This window comes from Mobula hypostoma, chromosome 8, assembly GCF_963921235.1.
Source record: "Mobula hypostoma chromosome 8, sMobHyp1.1, whole genome shotgun sequence".
Taxonomy (NCBI): domain Eukaryota; kingdom Metazoa; phylum Chordata; class Chondrichthyes; order Myliobatiformes; family Myliobatidae; genus Mobula; species Mobula hypostoma.
The window spans coordinates 114,062,066-114,082,206 of NC_086104.1; the positions used below are offsets into that span (position 1 = coordinate 114,062,066).

Consider the following 20,141-nt stretch of genomic DNA (forward strand, 5'->3'; position numbering starts at 1 on the left):
GTATCAAGTTAAGCACTGAACAGCTTACCCTGTATTTCTGTTTCTGCCTGCATTTCAATGGGAATGTTGGTGAAAGTATATTAGTTTATAATGGCTGGTCACTTGAAATATTGAACATGAAGAAAATATACCAGTAGAAATTAATGCTCACAGTGACTTGAAAGAATATCACAAAACTTCCTAGAATTACATTTTTGGCTTTATTGAAGCAGAAGGACTACTGACCTGTAAGCCTTTCTTTCCATATGCTATTCCTCTTCCATAGATGGCACTCACAAGTTCTGGGTTTCCCTACTCTCATGCAGAGACACAAAACAGAGTAAACACAAGGAGCAGAAATGCAGTATGTTCAGTTAAATGCAAATAAAAAGAGTAGTTACACTTGTTCCAACTATGCTGCTGAAAATTGTTGATTTCATGTATAACTGCACAGCATAACACAGACCATTTAAGAAATGAATTCCACATTTAACAATCAAATATCTATAACTGAGGTCACTTAATGTCAAATGTAAAGTATTTGATTTCCAAACAACTTCAAGCATTCATCTGCCAAATGTGGAAAGATGCCCAATCTTCACCCTAGCAAGGCATAAATACCAGTCTTACAAAACAAAATACTTACATGCAATCCTGGCTTTCATATATTTTAATATACATGTAAATAACTCCCAAAAAGAGAATGAGTGCAATTTTATTGTAATTTTAATAAAATATACATACCTGTAACAGGGCTGAGAAATGCTTTATTGCTTCATCATACAAGGTATTTCCAATCAAGGCATAGCCAAATGCTGGGAAAATATTGTGTATAAACACAAGGCAATTACTTACTAAGATCTATTTTTGTTTAACAGATTAAACTCAGGACATCATGAGACAAGCTGAGGATGGATTAAAATATTCCAAGTTTAAACATAAATACCCTGGGCAATATTGCATGAGAAATAATAACTCATATGAATGGAAGGCCAGAAAAGTTCAGTGAACATTTTATTTCAGTTATTGTTATTTCAAATCCTGTATGCAACCACCTGAATGGGTCAAGAGCACTTATAAATATTGAACACCAGCAAAAGTTTTTTTTTATTTTGTACGCGTGCTGATGTCTAGATCTCAAGTTGCATCAACAGGATTCAAGGAAAGAAACTACCTTTTGATAATTATACCAAAACACCAACGGTATTACAGAGATATAACTTCATATATTCTGATGAACAATTAGTCCTTACTAAAATGTCAAGCACCTCCATTCCATCTGTGAAAAGTGGAATTTCCCAGTGGCCAACCATCTTAATTCTTATTACCATTCCACCATGTCAATCCTTTGCCTCTGAGGCCACTGCCAGGCTGAAGGAGCAACACCTCATATTTTGTCTAGGTAGCCTCCGATCTGATAGCATGAACACTGATTTCTCCAACATCTGATAATTATTCCCCACCCCACACCCACACCAACTTTCTTCTTCATTTCACCACTCTGGCCTCTTAACTCTTATCCTCACCTGCATATCATTTCATAAGACTATAAGACCGTAAGATATAGGAACAGAATCAGGCCATTTGGCCCATTAAGTCTGTTCTGTTCTTTCATCATGGCTGATTCATTTCCCTCTCAGCGCCAGTCTCCTGCTTTCTCTCCGTATCCCTTTATGCCCCGACTAGTCAAGATTCTATCAACTTCTGCCTTAAAAATACCCAATGACTTGGCCTCCACAGCCACCTGTAGCAACAAATTCCACAGATTCACCACTCTCTGGCTAAACAAATTCCTAATTTCCATTCTAAATGGACAAACCTCTATTCTGCGGTTGTGTCCTCTGGTCTTAAGTCTCCCCCACCATAGGAAACATCCACTCTGTCAAGGCCCTTCAATGAGATCCCCACCACACATGTCCCACTCTCCTCTCTTATCAGATTCCATCTTTTCTAGCCCTTTATCTTTTTCATCTATCACTTCCCAGCCTCTTACTTCATCCCCCGCTACCCCAACCCAACTGGCTTCACCTACCACCCTCTAGCTCGTATTCCGTCCCCTACAGTTTTGGGCCCAATATCTCGGAAAAGATGTGTCGTCATTGAAGAGAGTCCAGAGGAGGTTCACAAAGATGATTCTGGGAAGGAAGGGGTTAACATATAGGAGCATTTGACAGCTTTGGAGCTATACTTACTGGAATTTAGAATAATGTGTCGGGATCTCATTAAAACCTACTGAATGTTGAAAGGACTAGATAAGGTAGACGTGGAGAGGAGGTTTCCTATGGTGGGGGTATCCAGAATTAGAAGGCACAGCCTCAAAATTGAGAGGTGACCGTTTAGAACAGAGGTGAGGAGGAATTTTTTTTAGCCAGAGTCATGAATCTGTGGAATGCTCTGTCACACTTAAATCCGTGGGTATATTTAAGATGCAAGTGATCGTTTCCTGATCCATCAGGGCATCAAAGGATATGGAGAGAATGCTGCTTGACCTGCTGAGTTCCTCCAGCATTTTGTGTGCGTTGCTCTAGATTTCCAACATCTGCAGAATCTCGTGTTTAGTTCCAACTATCAATCTTTTCATACGAGTCATCCTCACAGATATAATCAAGCAGCAGAAGACACAGGAGCAGAGTTAGGCCATTCAGCTCACTGAGTCTGCTCCGCCATTCCATCATGGCTAATCACTGATCCCACTCAACCCACACACCCACCTTCCTGCCATAACCTTTGACACCTGACCAATCAGGAAACTATCAATTTTTGCTGTAAATATACCCAACCCATTTATGGAGCTGAAGGCAGTGGCAGTGATGAAAAAAATTTGAATGGGGTAAGAAGGTAAAGACTTCACAAAGTCACACTTGCAACAAGTTCCTCTTTAAGTCACTAATTATCCAAATGCACCACACTCTTCAGCCATCCAACTCTAACACAGCAAATTTCCAACTGTGCACTGCCCCAATAGATTCTGAGATGGGTGGTGTCTTTGATTATGTTGGCTGATCTACTCAGGCACTTGAAAATGTGGACAGAGTCAGTTGTAGGGAAATTGGTTTCCAAAATGTGTCCACAAAGCTCTGCAGTTTCTTGAAGTCACGAGCAGAGCAGTTGCCATTCCAAGCCATGTTGCATCCAGATAAGATGCTTTCCATGGTGCACAGAAAGTCCAGCTCCCTTCAAGTAAACAATTCAGTACAATTACTTGGTACTTTCCCACTAATGGAAGACAAATGGAATTGTCTATATTCAATCCTATAGACCAACACTAACTACATCCTGGTAGCAGTTACAGTTAATTGCCAAGAAATATGACAGGACACAAAAAGAGGAAGATTACATAAATTTTGTTTTTTTCAAAAATAGTTTTTCCTTATCTTGATAATCCATCTTCAAAATATGAATGGACAATGCCTACCTAATTCCTCATTCGTATTTGCATCAATGGTAGCAAATGGAAATCTCTTTTGTTCAGACAAAACTTTAGCTTGACTCTGCAAGTGAGAAACATAACGCATTAGTGCAAGGAACATAGACCAATAAACCATAAAGTGAAGAAAGTAAATAGGCTTATTATTGTCACGTGTACAGTGAAAGACTTGTATACCATTCAAACGGATCAATTTGTTACAATACCATATGGAGCTAGTACAAAGGAAAACAATAACAGAATGCAGATTAAATTGTAACAGTTACAGAGAAATTGCCCTCCAGGTAGACAAATAAAATCCAAAGGCCTTGACAAGGCAGATTATGAGTTCAAGAGTTCATTTTATTGTCTATGGAAGTCTTATAACAGCATATTAGATGTCCTTGAGACTGGTGGTAGGTGCCAATTAACCTTTCTGGGATGTGGGAGAGAACCAGAGCACATGGAGGAAACCCACACAGTCAAAGGGAGAATGTGCAAACTCCACACGAACAATCCGGACTGGAGTTCAAGATTAAAATAGGCTCGATGGAACTGTGAGGCAGTTGGTTAGAACTGGCTTGAGACAGAACTGCACTTAAGTGCAGCAAAAATGGTAAGAGTAAAAATGGTAATGGTAAAAATGGTCGGTCACCAGTGGTGTGCCTCAGGGATCTGTTCTGGGACCATTACTCTTCCTGATTTTTATAATTGACCTGGATGAGGAATTGGAGGGATGGGTTAGTAAGTTTGCTGATAACACAAAGGTTGGAGGTGTTGTGGATGGTGTGGAGTACTGTCAGAGATTACAGTGGGACATTGATAGGATGCAAAACTGGGCTGAGAAGTGGCAGATGGAGTTCAACCCAGGAAAGTGTGAAGTGGTTCATTTTGGTAGGTCAAATATGATGGCAGAATATAGTATTAATGGTAAGACTCATGGCAGTGTGGAGGATCAGAAGGATCTTGGGGTCCAAGTCCATAGGATGCTCAAAGCAGCTGCGCAGGACTCTGTGGTTAAGAAGGCTTCATCAATCGTGGAATTGAACTTAGGAGCCGATAGGTAATGCTGCAGCTATATAGGACCCTGGTCAGACCCCACTTGAGTACTGTGCTCAGTTCTGGTTGCCTCACTACAGGAAGGATGTGGAAGCCATAGAAAGGGTGCAGAGGAGATTTACAAGGATGCTGCCTGGATTGGGGAGCATGCCTTATGAGAACAGGTTGAGCGAACTTGGCCTTTTGTCCTTGGAGCGATGGAGGATGAGAGGTGACCCGATAGAGGTGTATAAGATGATGAGAGGCATTGATCGTGTGGATAATCAGAGGCTTTTTCCCAGGGCTGAAATGGCTGCCACAAGAGGACACAGGTTTAAGGTGCTGGGGAGTAGGTACAGAGGAGATGTCAGGGGTAAGTTTTACACTCAGAGAGTGGTGAGTGCGGGGAATGGGCTGCCAGCGATGGTGGTGGAGGCAGATACGATAGGGTCTTTTAAGAGATTTTTGGATAGGTACATGGAGCTTAGAAAAATAAGACGCCTATAGGTAAGCCTGGTAATTTCTAAGGTAGGGACATGTTCGGCACAACTTTGTGGGCCGAAGGGCCTGTATTGTGCTGTAGGTTTTCTATGTTTCTATGTTTTAGTACATACTTCCCAATCAACCTGCCCCCGACCCCCGCATCGTGCCAAGCACTTCCAGTGGCATAATTCAGATACATAGGCCTCATCAGTTACCTAAGAGAAGCAAATCATCCTTCATCATCCCAAGGGACTAAGTTAATAAAGAGCCTATACCTCAAGTAACTCTGTACAATCTGCTGGAGGACCCTAGTAGGTCAAGCACGTTGCTGTCATGATACCACGTCACGGGACTCTCCATTTTCTTCCTGTTTTCTGACTCATCGTTATTTGAGATATGGCACACTATTATCTACAAACTTGTAGATGGAGATACGAGCAGAAGCTGGCCATGCAGTCTACAGTGTACATGGAGCAGAGTAGAGACTAAGAACACAGCCAGGGCTGAGGAAAATTGTGGAGGAGGTGGTGTTGCCTTCCCTTACAGGTTATTCATCAAGTCAAAAGTCTGATTGCAAAGGAAGATGTTGAAACCCAGTCTTATTAGTTTGAAGATGCGTATGCTTGGAATTATAGTATTAAGATGTAGTCAATAAATGATAATCTAACATAAACTATGACGTTAAAATTTTCTTTTAAATTACCTTGATGTACCTAAGTATGGTATGATCTGCCCAGCCGGCATGCAAACAAAGGTTTTTCATGACATCTCAGTAAACATAACGATAATAATAATAAATAAACCAAGAATGACTTATGATTAAGGAAGAATCTCCAATATTATCAAAATTATTGACTTTCTCAAGTATTCAGTAAGTGATGCGTCTTACATAAATCTTACATTTATTTCCCATTACAGAAATTCAAATATAATCTGACTGAGCTAATATTTTTAATTAAAACTTATTGAACACTTCCACATTTTTGACAACTGCTATTTATAATTTGTCTGATTAATCTGCCACCATGTCCTTTAAAACCAAATGCCCAAATAATGTTGATATAATGCCATAAAATAACTTCTGCACAATTTCTGAAAATGATACAGAGAAATTTACAATCAAATAATATTAGTTAGATAACTGGTTACCAGTTAAGCAGCAAAGGTTAACCAAGAATAGCACAAATCAGCTGGAAAGTTGGGCACAGCAGTGACAAGTGAATTCAATCCAGACAAGTGTAAGATAATACACTCTGGGAAGTCAAATTCTCATAGGAGAACAATGGGGACATTAGAAATTTGGTATGTTTGCCTTTATAGATGTGCCTTATTGAGTACAAGAGTTGGGATGTCATGTTGTGGCTGCACTAAACATTGGTCAGACTACATATTGTGAAATGGGTTCAATTTTGGTCAAGAAAATACTGGAAGAATGTGAGAGCAATATAAAGGGTGTAGAAGAGATTCACCAGGATGTTACCTGGAAAGGAAGGCTCTAGTTAAGTCAGTTGAATAAGCTAGGTTTATTCTTAAAGCAATGTAGGAGGCTGAGTGGTGACTTTATAGAGGGGTATAAAATTGGAGGGCATGGAGAGTCAGAGTCTTTGTCCCACAGAAGGAGAGTCTAGTATTAGAGGACACATGTGAAACGGAGATCTGAGTGGGTACGTTTCCACATGGGTGATGAGTACCTGGAACAAACTGCAATGGAAATGGTAGAGGTAGATACAAAGTATTTGTACAGGTACTTGGATAGGAAACACAGAGGGATAGAGGCCTCATGCAGACAAATCAGATTAGCATTGATAGGCATCATGGTTGATGTGGATGTGGCCCTCTTCTGTGCTCATCTTTCTACCATCCTAGTTGCAACTCAACAGACTGACATCGAGAACACTTGTGGCAGTTAGTATCAGAATCAGATTTATTAAAAAGTACTTATAAAAATCATGTATGTTAAAAAAGCTATTTTACACGTTGAAGTATAACAAACAGGCTAAAATAGAGCATAAACAGCCCACCATGTAACCTAATTCTCAATCAATTTAACCCTTCCCACAATCATTTTCCTTTCATCCACATACCTACCCAAGAGTCTCTTAAATGTCCCTAATCTATCAGCCTCTACTGTTGTCCACAGCAGCGTATTCCAGGCCCTCTCCACTCTGTGGGGAAAATATCTCTGTAAATTTTCCTCCACTTACTTTAAAACGATGCCCAATTCCACCCTGGGAAAAAGTTATTGGCTGTCCACTCTATCTATGCCTCTTATCATCTTGCATACCTCTATAAAGTCGCTTCTCACCCTCCTTCACTCTAAGGAGAGATTGGAATTTTTGAATCTTAAGAAGTTGTCTAGGTTTAATTTCAGATGAATGATTAATAAATTAATGCACTGACTCTTAGATTTCCTTTGAAATCCAAGGTCAGTATCGCTCTTTAAAAAAAAGAAAAGGACTTCCTAAGGGGTAGCACAGTAACATAGCAATTAATCTAATTACAGCACCAGTGACCTTAGTTAATTCTGCTGTTGTCCATAAGAAGTTGTACGTTCTCCCTGTGGTGACTGCATGGGTTTCACTCTAGTTTCCTCCGGGTGCTCCTGTTTCCTTTCCCATTCCAAATAGACACGGATTACACAACAGGTTAATTGGTCACATGGGTGTAATTAGAAGATACAGGATTGTTGGGCCAGAGGGCCTGAACAATGCTGTATCTCTCTCTTAAAAAAAATCAGTGGTGCACAAGTGCAGCGTGCAATAGAACTTCAAAGCAACACAACTACAGCGCCTTCAGAATCAGCAATGTCAAACCACTGGTTTAATGAGCCTGTGCCCTACTTTTATTTATAATACAGGAAAACATACCAGAATTTTTTCTGTATCCAGGGATGGCACAGGTTCACAGGGTGGAGCTCCTCTAGGCACACAATCGGTGTCCTCAGGATTCAAAAATGAAGATTCTAAAGCATTAAACAAAACAAATCTTCCACTAAGTAATTTAAAACAATAGCCCCATGATAAAAGTTTATACAGAATCTGCCAATTCACAAATAACTGGATGGACACCCTGGTCGCCATTGACTCACTGGGCCATAGAGCTTGAATGCTGTATGTCACTATGACAAAACTGGTTTTGTTCATGGATCTGGCACCAATGGTATAAGGCAATTGGCCATAACTTATCAGTCATGAATCTTATGTCCCGCCCCTTTGCTCTAACTGCACACAAAATACAAACTGCTGGAGGAATTCAACTGGTGGGGCAGCACCTGTGAAAGCAAAGGATCAGTTGACATTTTGGGTTGATACATTTGTCTCTTTGCTGCAGAATCCAATAGCTTTAGTTTCTTGTATGTATTTCTGATATTGCAACCATTGGGCTTTTGTTTAAAACTGCTGAGCTCCTCTTTCCTAGGCACAAGAGATTCTGCAGATGCTGGAAATTTGGAGCAACACACACACACGCACAACTTTGTTTTACCAGTCAGGGTTGTCAGCCCTGAGCTGAATCCCCAAAGCTGTGGACCGGTTCTCTGTTGTCCACCAGTGGACCTCTCTCAGTTTGGCCTCTATTCTTTAACTTGTTTGGTATGGGTGATCCTACTGAGAGCCAAAGTTTAATGCCCTGACTCCAGCCAACATAACTCTCTGGGTCATTGAGGTACCGCAAGCCTCCAAACCCTACAAGGTTGTGATCCTCTTGGAAACAGCAAAGAAGAATCCATCTACATCTGAGTGTGATGGTATTCCTGAGTCTCCAGCAGAGACTTGCATGACTGAAAGTAGGGAAAACTGAGAGGAAGCTACTGACATGATGAAGGAAGCCCTTCATTGCTGCCCTAAATGCCACTGGTGTAATGGGCAGTAAATACACACAGAATACTGGAGGAGCTCAACAGGTCTGGCTGCATGATGAAGGGTCTCAGCCCAAAACATCGACTATTTATTCCTTTCCATAGGTGCTGCCCGATCCGCTGAGTTCCTCCAACTTTTTGTGTGAGCTCTTCTTTCCCCTCAGCCAATACCATGTTCCTCTCTTCTGTTTGTGGGATGCATCTTGATGCACAGAGATGCTTTGCTTAATAATCATCACCGCAAAAGTAGTCAATTGTATGAATTGTTGTACTATGGGAAAATAATGAAAAGAAATCTTTGCATCTGTAAAATTTGCAACTTCAAATTACTTAAAAATGAAACTTTTTAAAGGGCTGATACTAGGCACCTGAAATTGAAATAGAAAATGATGAATAAGCCCTGCAGATCAGCAGGCAACAACTATGCAAAGAGAAAAAGTTAACATTTCAAGTCTGAGATTCTTCAGAACTCCGAAAGAGAGAAACAGATTAGTCTGGGTAGCAGAAAAGGTGAGGGAAGGCAATGGTGCAACAAAAGATAATCCGAAATCATACATAAATATACAAAAGGAAGAAAGCAGGAGAAGAAGATAGCTGGTAAAATTGGTCAGTGCTGATACAAACAGAAAAAAAGAGATTATCAGAAGTTGGATAATTCAATATCAAGTCTTGCAGGCCACAATATGCCCAGACAGAGGATGACATATTCCAACTTACATTGGGCCTTATTTTACTGATCAGGAGGCTATGGACAGATCAGAGTGGATGTGGGATAGTGAATTAGAGTGGTAGGGAATCAGAAGCTCAGGGTCACGACTGTGGACTAAACACAATCACCCAATCAGCATTGGGTTTCTCCAATGCAGAGGAGGCCATACCATGAACACAGATTGGAAATAGTGCAAGATGATCACTGAATAGACTATCTGGATATATGGATGGTGACAGGTGAAAGGACAGGTATGGCAACTCTTGTGCCTACCTGGAAAAGTGCCATACAACATGGAATAGGTGGGGACAGAAGCGTAGACCAAGAAATTGTGAAGGACATGATTCCTTTAAAATGCTGAAAGGGAGGAGAATATGTGTCTGTGGCTGTCTTGTTGGAGCTCGAAGAAATTGCAAAGGATAAGGATTATCTGCTGATTGCAGAGGTTGGTGTGGGGTGGAAGCTAAGTACCACAGGAACTCAGCTTGTGCCATGTCCAGAAGAAGTGAAAGTAGAGGAGCAGGAAGTAGATGACTCAGTGGGTCAAACAGCATCTATGGAGAGGAATAAACAGTCGACATTTTGAGTTGAAACTCTTCATGAGTCCTGCTGAAGGGTCTAGGCCCACATAGTCAACTGTTTATTTCTCTCCATAAATCCTGCCTGACCTACTGACTTCCTCCAGCATTTCGCATATTGCTCTGGATTTCCAGCATTCCCAGAATCTCTTGTGTTTAGGAAAAAGAACTATACATTCAAGGGCTCTGTCCAGTAAGCTAGTCAGTTAGCCATGACTAATGAAGGTGGAATATTAGAGATGTTCGAATGGAACAGCTCAACATCAGAGCAATTGCAACAGAGCCAGAGGAACTGAAGGAATGGAATGGATCCTCACAAAAGGCAAGGTGTAACTTACTGGCTGAAGTGGATGTTAATGGCTTGCCCATCCCCTGATATAGAGTTGGAGTTAGAAAGTAAGGGGGAAAAAAAAAATCAAGAGAATGGCCATGAGGAGGAGTGAAGGGTAATAATTGGTTGTAAAAGTAATGAAATTAAGAGCTTGTTTTAGTGCAAGAAGAGGCACCAATTTCATTGCTAATGAAACAAACTATTCATTACTAACTGTGTGATGTTGATAATTTCAATTCTTCCACCATTATTATTCCCTTTAACCTACAGTCTCTGAACCTGCTACACTCCATCCATCATAAACGTTCTTTATCTTCCTAGGCTGCAATCACAAGGACTTACTTCCAGTCAGGTTTTATGGGATTTCAGTTGGCTGATGAGGCTAACATGGGACCTGCAGACTTCACTACAAACAGTGTAGTAGGTGCTCAACAGATGGCCAGTTTCCACTGTTTACGCCGTGCTCTGTGAACATCTGGTGCACACTATTGAGGTTCTCAATACCATCCCAACTGGTCCTTCTGCATTTCTGAGCAGTCATAGGCCAAGAATTCACAACAGTCAGTATGGATAATGCATTTCCTTGAGGCTTTGAGAAGACCTTTGAATCTGTTCCGCTCTCCACATGATGTTCTCTTCCCATGACAGAGCTAGAACCAGCAGGTGCTTCAGTGTTTTGGTGTGGGTCATGCAAGCGATCTGGATTGCTGAATGGAGGTTTAATTATACCTCGGACAGACTGCTAACATTGATTCACTTACATTTCCAGCAGATTCGGAGGAGCTTTCAATAAGCAAGTTATAATAGCAATCATAGAAGATTGTCCACAAAGGGCCAACTCCAAGATCAATCTAACTCTTCCCTCTTAGATAGCCCTCTATTTTTCTATCATCCATGTGCCTATCTAAGTTTCCTAAATGTCCCTAATCTATCTGTCTCTACTACCACCCCCCAGCAGTGTGTTCCATGCACCCACAACCTTCCTTATGCCTTGAACTGTCTGTTAGAACGAGTCCAAATCTCAAAAGTACGTTTTTGCAAGAAACACTGAACAGCAGACAGTGCATTTTGTGCTGTGTTAGGGATCTTAGACATCTTAAATATTAAACATTCTTCATTGATCTTAACCTCCTTTCCCTCTGTTCACTGAGAACTGGGAAGTTAAAGTCACCCATGATAACAACCCTGTTATTTTTGCACCTTTCCAAAATCTACCTCCCAATCTGCTCCTCTGTATCTCTGCTGCTACCAGGGGGCCTACAGAATACCCGCAATAGAGTAACTGCTTCCCTCCTATTCCTGACTTCCACCCATACTGACTCAAAAGAGGATCCTGCTACATCACCCACCCTTTCTGTGGCTGTAACAGTATCCCTGACCAGTAATGCCACCCCTTCTCGCCTTTTTCCGCCCTCTCTATCCCTTTTAAAGTACTGAAATCCAGGAATATTGAGAATCCATTCCTGCCCTGGTGCCAGCCAAGTCTCTGTAATGGCCACTACGTCATAATTCCATGTATGTATCCAAGCTGTCAGTTCATCACCTTTGTTCCTGGTGCTTCTTGCATTGAACACATTTCAGCCCTTCTACCTTACTGTCTTTACACCGTTTATTCTGCTTCTCTTTCCTCAAAGCCTCTCTATATGTTAGATCTGACTTTACTCCATGCACTTCTTTCACTGCTCTATTGCTCTGGGTCCCATCCCCCTTGCAAATGGGTTTAAACACTCCCGAACCATGCTAGCGAACCTACCTGCAAGAATATTGCTCCCCCTCGAGTTCAGGTGCAACCCATCCAATCTGTACAGGTCCCACTTTTCCCAGAAGAGATCCCAATGATCCAAAAATCTGAAATCTTGCTCCCTGCACCAACTCCTCAGCCACGCATTCAACTGCCATCTCCTCCAATTCTTACCATCACTGTCACATAGCACTGGCAGCAATCCTGAGAACGCCACCCTTGAGGTCCTGTTCTTTAGCCTTCTGCCTAGTTCCCGAAACTCACACTTCAGGACCTCATCCCTCTTCCTGTCTATGTCGTTGGTCCCAACATGTATCACGACTTCTGGTTGCTTTCCCTCTCGTACCAGGATGTCGTGCACCCGGTCAGAGACATCCCGGACCCTGGCACCCGGGAGGCAACAAACCATGCGGGTGTCCTTCTCACGTCCACGACATCTCCTGTCTGCTCCCCTGACTATAGAGTCTCCAATGACGACAGCTCTCCTTTTCTCTGCCCCACGCTTCTGCACCACCGGGTCAGACTCAGTGCCGGAGGCCCTGCCACCATGGCTCACACCTGGTCAGTCGTCCTCACCAACAGTATCCAGGACGGTAAACTTATTATTCAGGAGAATGGCTACAGGGGTGCTCTGCACTATCTGTCTGCCCACCTTTGCTTTCCCCCTTCTGACTGTCACCAAATGACCTGCTTCCAACAGCCTAGGTGTGACTACCTCCCTGTACCTCTCATCTATGACTGCCTCATTCTCCCTTATGAGTCGAAGGTCATCCAGCTGCTGCTCCAGATTCCTTACATGGTCTTCCAGATCGCCCAGCTGTATGCACTTCTGGCAGATGTGACTCTGCGGGAGAAGGGCGCTCCCCCGAGACTGCCACATCTCACATGAGAGGTACATCACCGTCTCAGGAGACATTGTAAAGACTAACTGTGAGCAACCTCGTCCCCCGCCTCTTCTCATCAAAGCCTCAAAGCTCCACTCCTTCACTGGCCCACTCACTCACTGGCCACTTTCCACAGGCTGCTTCACTTGAGCCATCCCTCTATTTATCTGTTTGAGCTTTTCAAAATGCTTGGTCACCTGACCTCGATTGTCCCATCAGCTGCTTTCTGCTGAGTCTGAGCTATTCAAATTTTGATTGTCTAATCAACAGCTTTCTGCTGATCTATTCAAATTTTGATTGACTTGATTGCACAGACCAACTGCCAAAATTGCCAGCATCTCTCCAGTCAAAGCCTCAAAGCTCCACTCCCTCACTGGCCGCTTTCTTAATGAGGGATGATTTCATTAAAATCTATCATATGTTGAAAGGCCTTGAGTGGAAGTGGAGAGAATGGGAGGGAGACTAAGACAAGAGGATACAGCCTCAGAATAGGGGGATGTCCATTTAGAATGGAGATGAGGAGGAATTTCTTCAGTCAGAGTGGTGACATAGAACATAGAATAGTACAGCACAGTACAGTACAGGCCCTTCGGCCCATAATGTTGTGCCGACCCTCAAACCCTGCCCCCACCTTAGATTCCTCCATATACCTGTCTAGTAGTCTCTTAAACTTCACTAGTGTATCTGCCTCAACCACTGACTCAGGCAGTGCATTTGTTACGTACCCCGTAACTGGGTTGCCAAACCAGCAGGAATGGATCACTCAGCTGGAGTCTGGATTACTAGAACTAAGGAAGTTTTATTAAAGAAACAAGCAACACAGTACTCTAATCAAAAGGATAATACATGCAACAGTTCAGCAATGATAAACACACATGTACACAGAATTAGGATAACAGGATCAATCAAGCTCTATCGTCGTCTAGGGGTAAATGACCAGTTTCAAAGTGACGCAAAGTTCAGTTCAAAGTAATCACTGCCGTGGGAGATGGACAGTGGGGGGGAAGGAGAGAGAGCGCAAAAACGAATGAATATTCAAACGGCTTCCACACAGACCTTCGATATTCTTCGCAGTCAGCTTTCCGGCGAGCCCTTTGTGATGTCTTCTGAGGTCACCGACCGTGACCCCTCCGTTTCCAGATACGATCGTTTCTCTGCGGTGAACCTGGCACCCAGGCAAGGGCGGACACACACCAGGTTCCCGCCGATCGTCCCTTTCCACCCTGTGCGTCTATGGCTTGGTCCCGCGACCAGCCCTCCAAAACCTCCCACCGACTTGTGGGAGATGCACCGCTTCCAGGGTCTCGTTACCTCGGGGTGTCGTGAGTGTCCTGCCTTAGCGAACCTGTCCCTATTTATCCCCCTGCTGGGGTATCGCCTGTCCATCATTTCAAACAGTTCAGGGTTCGGGGGGGGGGGGCGCTCTTGACAGCTCTCCTTCTGTCCCTTAATTAACATCTCCAAATGCTGCTCCATTGTTTTCCTTATCTCCCTTTCCCCTGAAGACAGGTGGCAGACCAACTGCTGATCCCACTGGTGCCAGCACAGGACAGTTAACATCTTAATCTATGTGTACTCTCGTCACACCGCTACCTTTAAGGATTTTTACCGAGGTAAAAATTACAAACATGAATACATTATTTGATACACACAAATATACATCTTTATCAGCCATTTGGCTAATACAGCGAATTTTAAATTGTCAACACCTGACAGATAGTCAGCAATCATATTTTCTGTTCCTTTTATGTGTTATTAATAATCCCTTAGACCAGGCTCCAACTTAGCAAACTTCATAGTGGCCAAAAACACTGATGAATTGCAATCAAAGTAACCTCTCATTGGGTTTCGTCCCGGACCACAATAACAAGGGTCGTCCCATTCCAACTTAGTTTTCTCTCGCAAGGGCTTAGTAGGAGGGGGAGGGGTAGTAACCGCAGAGTTATTGCAAAACTTCCTACAGTACCCCACCATCTCCAAGAGCCTTCTGAGGGCCCTCTTGTCTGTCGGGGTTGGGATGTCAGAGATAGCCCGCACCTTAGCATGCATCGCTGCCAGCTGCCCCTGTGTCACCACAATTCCCAGATAAATGATCTTCGTGTGGCCGAACTCATTTTTTTCAAGGTTCACGATCAAGCTGGCTTCAGACAGCCGTATTACATCGCCAATACACAGCTCTGTGTTCGTCAGCCCTTTCGTCACTGAATTACTCATTCTATAGGGGTGTTGCTCACGAGGCTAACCAAGCGTAACAAACACCACCCAACGTCCCAGTTCTTAGCATCGCCTCGGGACAATCAAACACACGTGTGCGAGTCGTTTAATTACTTCTCCTAAAGAGTCGCTTTGTTTGGGGATTAAGGGAGAGACCTTATCAGCAGAGCTAGCCAAAACAATAGCCTTCTCCCATCTGGTCGATACCATACTCATCTTTTCAAAATGTTTTTTTTTCTTATCAGGGGGACCCTAGCTTCATTGATTTCCGCACTAACACCGACTAGGTTTGTTAGCATATCAAAAGCCTGTGACCGTCTCAGTTTGCGTCTGCCATAATCAATAACATCCTTCTTCCTGTGCAGCCAGTAAACCTCTTTCATGATTCCGCTGACTGTTTCCTCCAGCACCTCAACATGTCCACCAAGGGGTACCTTGTGGGCCAGGTTAAAAATCTCATCCCCATAACTCTTTTGCACCACCCCCCATTCCTCTGCGGGTACGGTACTTGGTCTCCCTTTCCTCCTTAGCACTTCCTCCTCCACACAATAGCCTACTGGCTCCCTTCTTAATTCTGCGTCAGAGAGAGCTGTCTCCACCAAAACCATCAGCCCCTCGTCTCGCTCCTGCGCCTGCACAAATTCTTTCCTGGCTAATGCTAAGTCTGTCTCAGCTCCCTCACAACCTCTTGTTTCACTACACTCCTTCTTTTCACTTTCTACCCCCTTCTCGTACAAGGCTGACAGAAACGTCTCAGCTAAATTTACTTCGGCAGCCCTGGGATGAACCTGTGAGTCCATGGGTGGGGCCTCAATGCTGGCAGGCTGACCTGTCAATCTCACGGCTGGGAACATGATTCCCCCGGCGAGGTCATTACCAAGCAAGACCTCCACGCCTTTCATCGGTAATTCGGGCCTCACCCCGATCGTGACTAGTCCAGAGACCAGGTTGCTTTGTAGATGTATCTGGTGCAAACGGACTGCCTCTGTCCCTTCCCCAATACCTTTGACCTTGAGCTCCCCAGTCTGGGTCTCTGAGCTAAACTCTAATACACTCTTCAATATCAGTGACTGACACGCTCCTGTGTCTCTCCAGATCTGCACTGGAACTGGGTTTAATCCCTCCTTCACTGACACCAATCCGGCCGAGATAAACCTCTCGCGCCCTTTCTGAACTTTGGCAGACCTTTCTTCTCCTAGCGGTTCATTTACCAGCTCGATACAGCCAGTCAAAATCGCCATTTTTCCTTTTCCTGTCTCCTTCTTTGGGGCAAAGCACCTGGAGGCAAAGTGTCCGACTTTCCCGCAATTATAACAGACGACCCCAGGAGACTTCCTACCAGACTGCTCCCGGTCTACCTTATCCTTCTCACTGGTCCCCGGCTTACTTTCTGACTTTTCTGGCGGACTCTCCCCAACGTCCTGACTACCCTTCTGGTAGCCTTTACTCGGGGCAAACTTCATTTTATGCGTCAACGCATACTCATCCGCTAACTTAGCAGTTGCGGCTAACGTGGCTGCCTCTTTCTCATCTAGGTAGGGTCTCATACCCTCAGGGACACAACCTTTAAACTACTCAATCAGGATCAGCTGTAGCAATCTGTCATAATCCCCCTCTACCCCCTTTGAGGCGCACCAACGCTCACAATATGTCTGCATCTCACGGGCAAACTCTAAATACGTGCGGTCCCACTGCTTCCTCGCATTCCGGAACCTCTGCCGGTATGCCTCCGGGACCAACTCATAAATCCTGAGGATGGCCTCCTTCACCACCTCATAGCTCTGGGCATCTTCCGCGGACAAAGCTGAGTAAGCTTGTTGGGCTTTCCCTTTCAGTACACTCTGAAGCAAAACAGCCCACTTATCCCTCGGCCAGTCCTGACTTGTAGCAACTTTTTCGAAATGGAGAAAGTACCGATCCACGTCGGTATCGTCAAATGGGGGAACCAGCCTAACCTCCTGGGTCGCCCGGAACCCTCCACCTTGGTTTGGCATGGGCCCCTGCTCTGCCCTTATCTTTAACTTCTCCAGCTCAAATTCCCTTTCCCTCTGCCTCTCTCTCTCTTCTCGCTCCCATTGCCCCTCTTTCTCTTCTCTCTCCAACTGTTTGTCCCTCTCTTTCTCTTCTCGCTCCAACTGTCTTTCTAACTGCTTCTCTTCGTGTTCTAACAGCCTCAGTTTTTCAAGCTGCACCTGTACCGCGTCTCCAGCAGGTTTTTCAATAGACACCACCTCCAGCTCCTCTTGGGGAAACACACCTTTAGATACATAGTGCTCTACGATAGCTCTGTGTATCTCCTCTCTCCTCATTGTCGACTTCCCCTTAACAAGATTCAACCGTTTGGCCACAGCTGCCAATTCCGCTTTCCTGGCATCCTCTAATGCCTCCAAGGTCGGCGCCTTTATAAATTCCTCAATCTCCATTTCTGCTGTTTGTCTTTTCTTTCTTACGGGAATTCTAACCCAATCAATTTACTCCGTCCCAAATTTAGCGTTCAAAATCGCGGACGAGAACCCCACTTATGTTACGTACCCCGTAACTGGGTTGCCAAACCAGCAGAAATGGATCACTCAGTTGGAGTCTGGATTACTAGAACTAAGAAAGTTTTATTAAAGAAACAAGCAACACAGTACTCTCATCAAAAGGATAATAAATGCAACAGTTCAGCAATGATAAACACACATGAACACAGAATTAGGATAACAGGATCAATCAAGCTCTATCGTCGTCTAGGGGTAAATGACCAGTTTCAAAGTGACGCAAAGTTCAGTTCAATTGAGTTCAGTTCACAGTAATCACTGCCGTGGGAGATGGACAGTGGGGGGAAGGAGAGAGAGAGCAAAAACAAATGAATATTCAAACAGCTTCCACACAGACCTTCGATATTCTTCGCAGTCAGCTTTCTGGCGAGCCCTTTGTGATGTCTTCTGAGGTCACCGACCGTGACCCCTCCATTTCCAGATACGATCGTTTCTCTGCGGTGAACCTGGCACCCAGGCAAGGGCGGACACACACCAGGTTCCCGCCGATCGTCCCTTTTCACCCTGTGCGTCTATGGCTTGGTCCCACGACCAGCCCTCCAAAACCTCCCACCGACTTGTGGGAGATGCACCGCTTCCAGGGTCTCGTTACCTCGGGGTGTCGTGAGTGTCCTGCCTTAGCGAACCTGTCCCTATTTATCCCCCTGCTGGGGTATCGCCTGTCCATCATTTCAAACAGTTCAGGGTTCGGGGGGGGGGGCGCTCTTGACAGCTCTCCTTCTGTCCCTTAATTAACATCTCCAAATGCTGCTCCATTGTTTTCCTTATCTCCCTTTCTCCTGAAGACAGGTGGCAGACCAACTGCTGATCCCACTAGTGCCAGCACAGGACAGTTAACATCTTAATCTATGTGTACTCTCGTCACACATTCCACGCACCAACCACTCTCTGAGTAAAAAACCTTCCTCTAATATCCCTCTTGAACTTCCCACCCCTTACCTTAAAGCCATGTCCTCTTGTATTGAGCAGTGGTACCCTGGGGAAGAGGCGCTGGCTATCCACTCTATCTATTCCTCTTATTATCTTGTACACCTCTATCATGTCTCCTCTCATCCTCCTTCTCTCCAAAGAGTAACGCCCTAGCTCCCTTAATCTCTCATCATAATGCATACTTTCTAAACCAGGCAGCATCCTGGTAAATCTCCTCTGTACTCTTTCCAATGCTTCCACATCCTTCCTATAGTGAGGTGACCAGAACTGGACACAGTACTCCAATTGTGGCCTAACCAGAGTTTTATAGAGCTGCATCATTACATCGCGAGTCTTAAACTCTATCCCTCGACTTATGAAAGCTAACACCCCATAAGCTTTCTTAACTACCCTATCCACCTGTGAGGCAACTGTCAGGGATCTGTGGACATGTACCCCGAGATCCCTCTGCTCCTCCACACTACCAAGTATCCTGCCATTTACTTTGTACTCTGCCTTGGAGTTTGTCCTTCCAAAGTGTACCACCTCACGCTTCTCCGGGTTGAACTCCATCTGCCACTTCTCAGCCCACTTCTGCATCCTATCAACGTCTCTCTGCAATCTTTGACAATCCTCTACACTATCTACAACACCACCAACCTCTGTGTCGTCTGCAAACTTGCCAATCCACCCTTCTACCCCCACATCCAGGTTGTTAATAAAAATCACGAAAAGTAGAGGTCCCAGAACAGATCCTTGTGGGACACCACTAGTCACAATCCTCCAATCTGAATGTACTCCGTCCACCATCACCCTCTGCCTTCTACAGGCAAACCAATTCTGAATCCACCTGGCCAAACTTCCCTGGATCCCATGCCTTCTAACTTTCTGAATAAGCCTACCATGTGGAACCTTGTCAAATGCCTTACTAAAATCCATATAGATCACATCCACTGCACTACCCTCATGCCTGGTCACCTCCTCAAAGAACTCTATCAGGCTTGTTAGACACGATCTGCCCTTCACAAAGCCATGCTGACTGTCCCTGATTAGACCATGATTCTCTAAATGCCTATAGATCCTATCTCTAAGAATCTTTTCCAACAGCTTTCCCATCATAGACGTAAGGCTCACTGGTCTATAATTGCCCGGACTATCCCTACTACCTTTTTTGAACAAGGGAACAACATTCACCTCTCTCCAATCCTCCGGTACCATTCCCGTGGGCAATGACGACATAAAGATCCTAACCAGAGGCTCAGCAATCTCTTCTCTCGCCTCGTGGAGCAGCCTGGGGAATATTCCATCAGGCCCCGGGGACTTATCTGTCCTAATGTATTTTAACAACTCCAACACCTCCTCTCCCTTAATATCAACATGCTCCATAACATCAACCTCACTCATATTGTCCTCACCATCATCAAGTTCCCTCTCATTGGTGAATACCGAAGAGAAGTATTCATTGAGGACCTC

At 44.3% G+C, this 20,141-nt stretch overlaps 1 protein-coding gene across 3 annotated transcripts in view; it reads right to left on the reverse strand.

Moving 5' to 3' along the window:
• Positions 1-20,141, reverse strand: part of ttc13 (tetratricopeptide repeat domain 13) — a 115,133-nt gene that overhangs the window by 87,690 nt on the left and 7,302 nt on the right. For all 3 annotated transcript variants that reach the window (XR_010019003.1, XM_063056627.1, XM_063056628.1), the window contains exons 2-5: positions 7,774-7,868; positions 3,395-3,470; positions 724-794; positions 226-291 (exon numbers count right to left, since the gene is read on the reverse strand). Coding sequence is in view for 2 of the 3 variants with exons in the window: in XM_063056627.1 (XP_062912697.1) it covers positions 226-291; positions 724-794; positions 3,395-3,470; positions 7,774-7,868 (308 nt within the window). In the remaining variant the exon portion in view is untranslated. The remainder of the gene's footprint in view (positions 1-225; positions 292-723; positions 795-3,394; positions 3,471-7,773; positions 7,869-20,141) is intronic.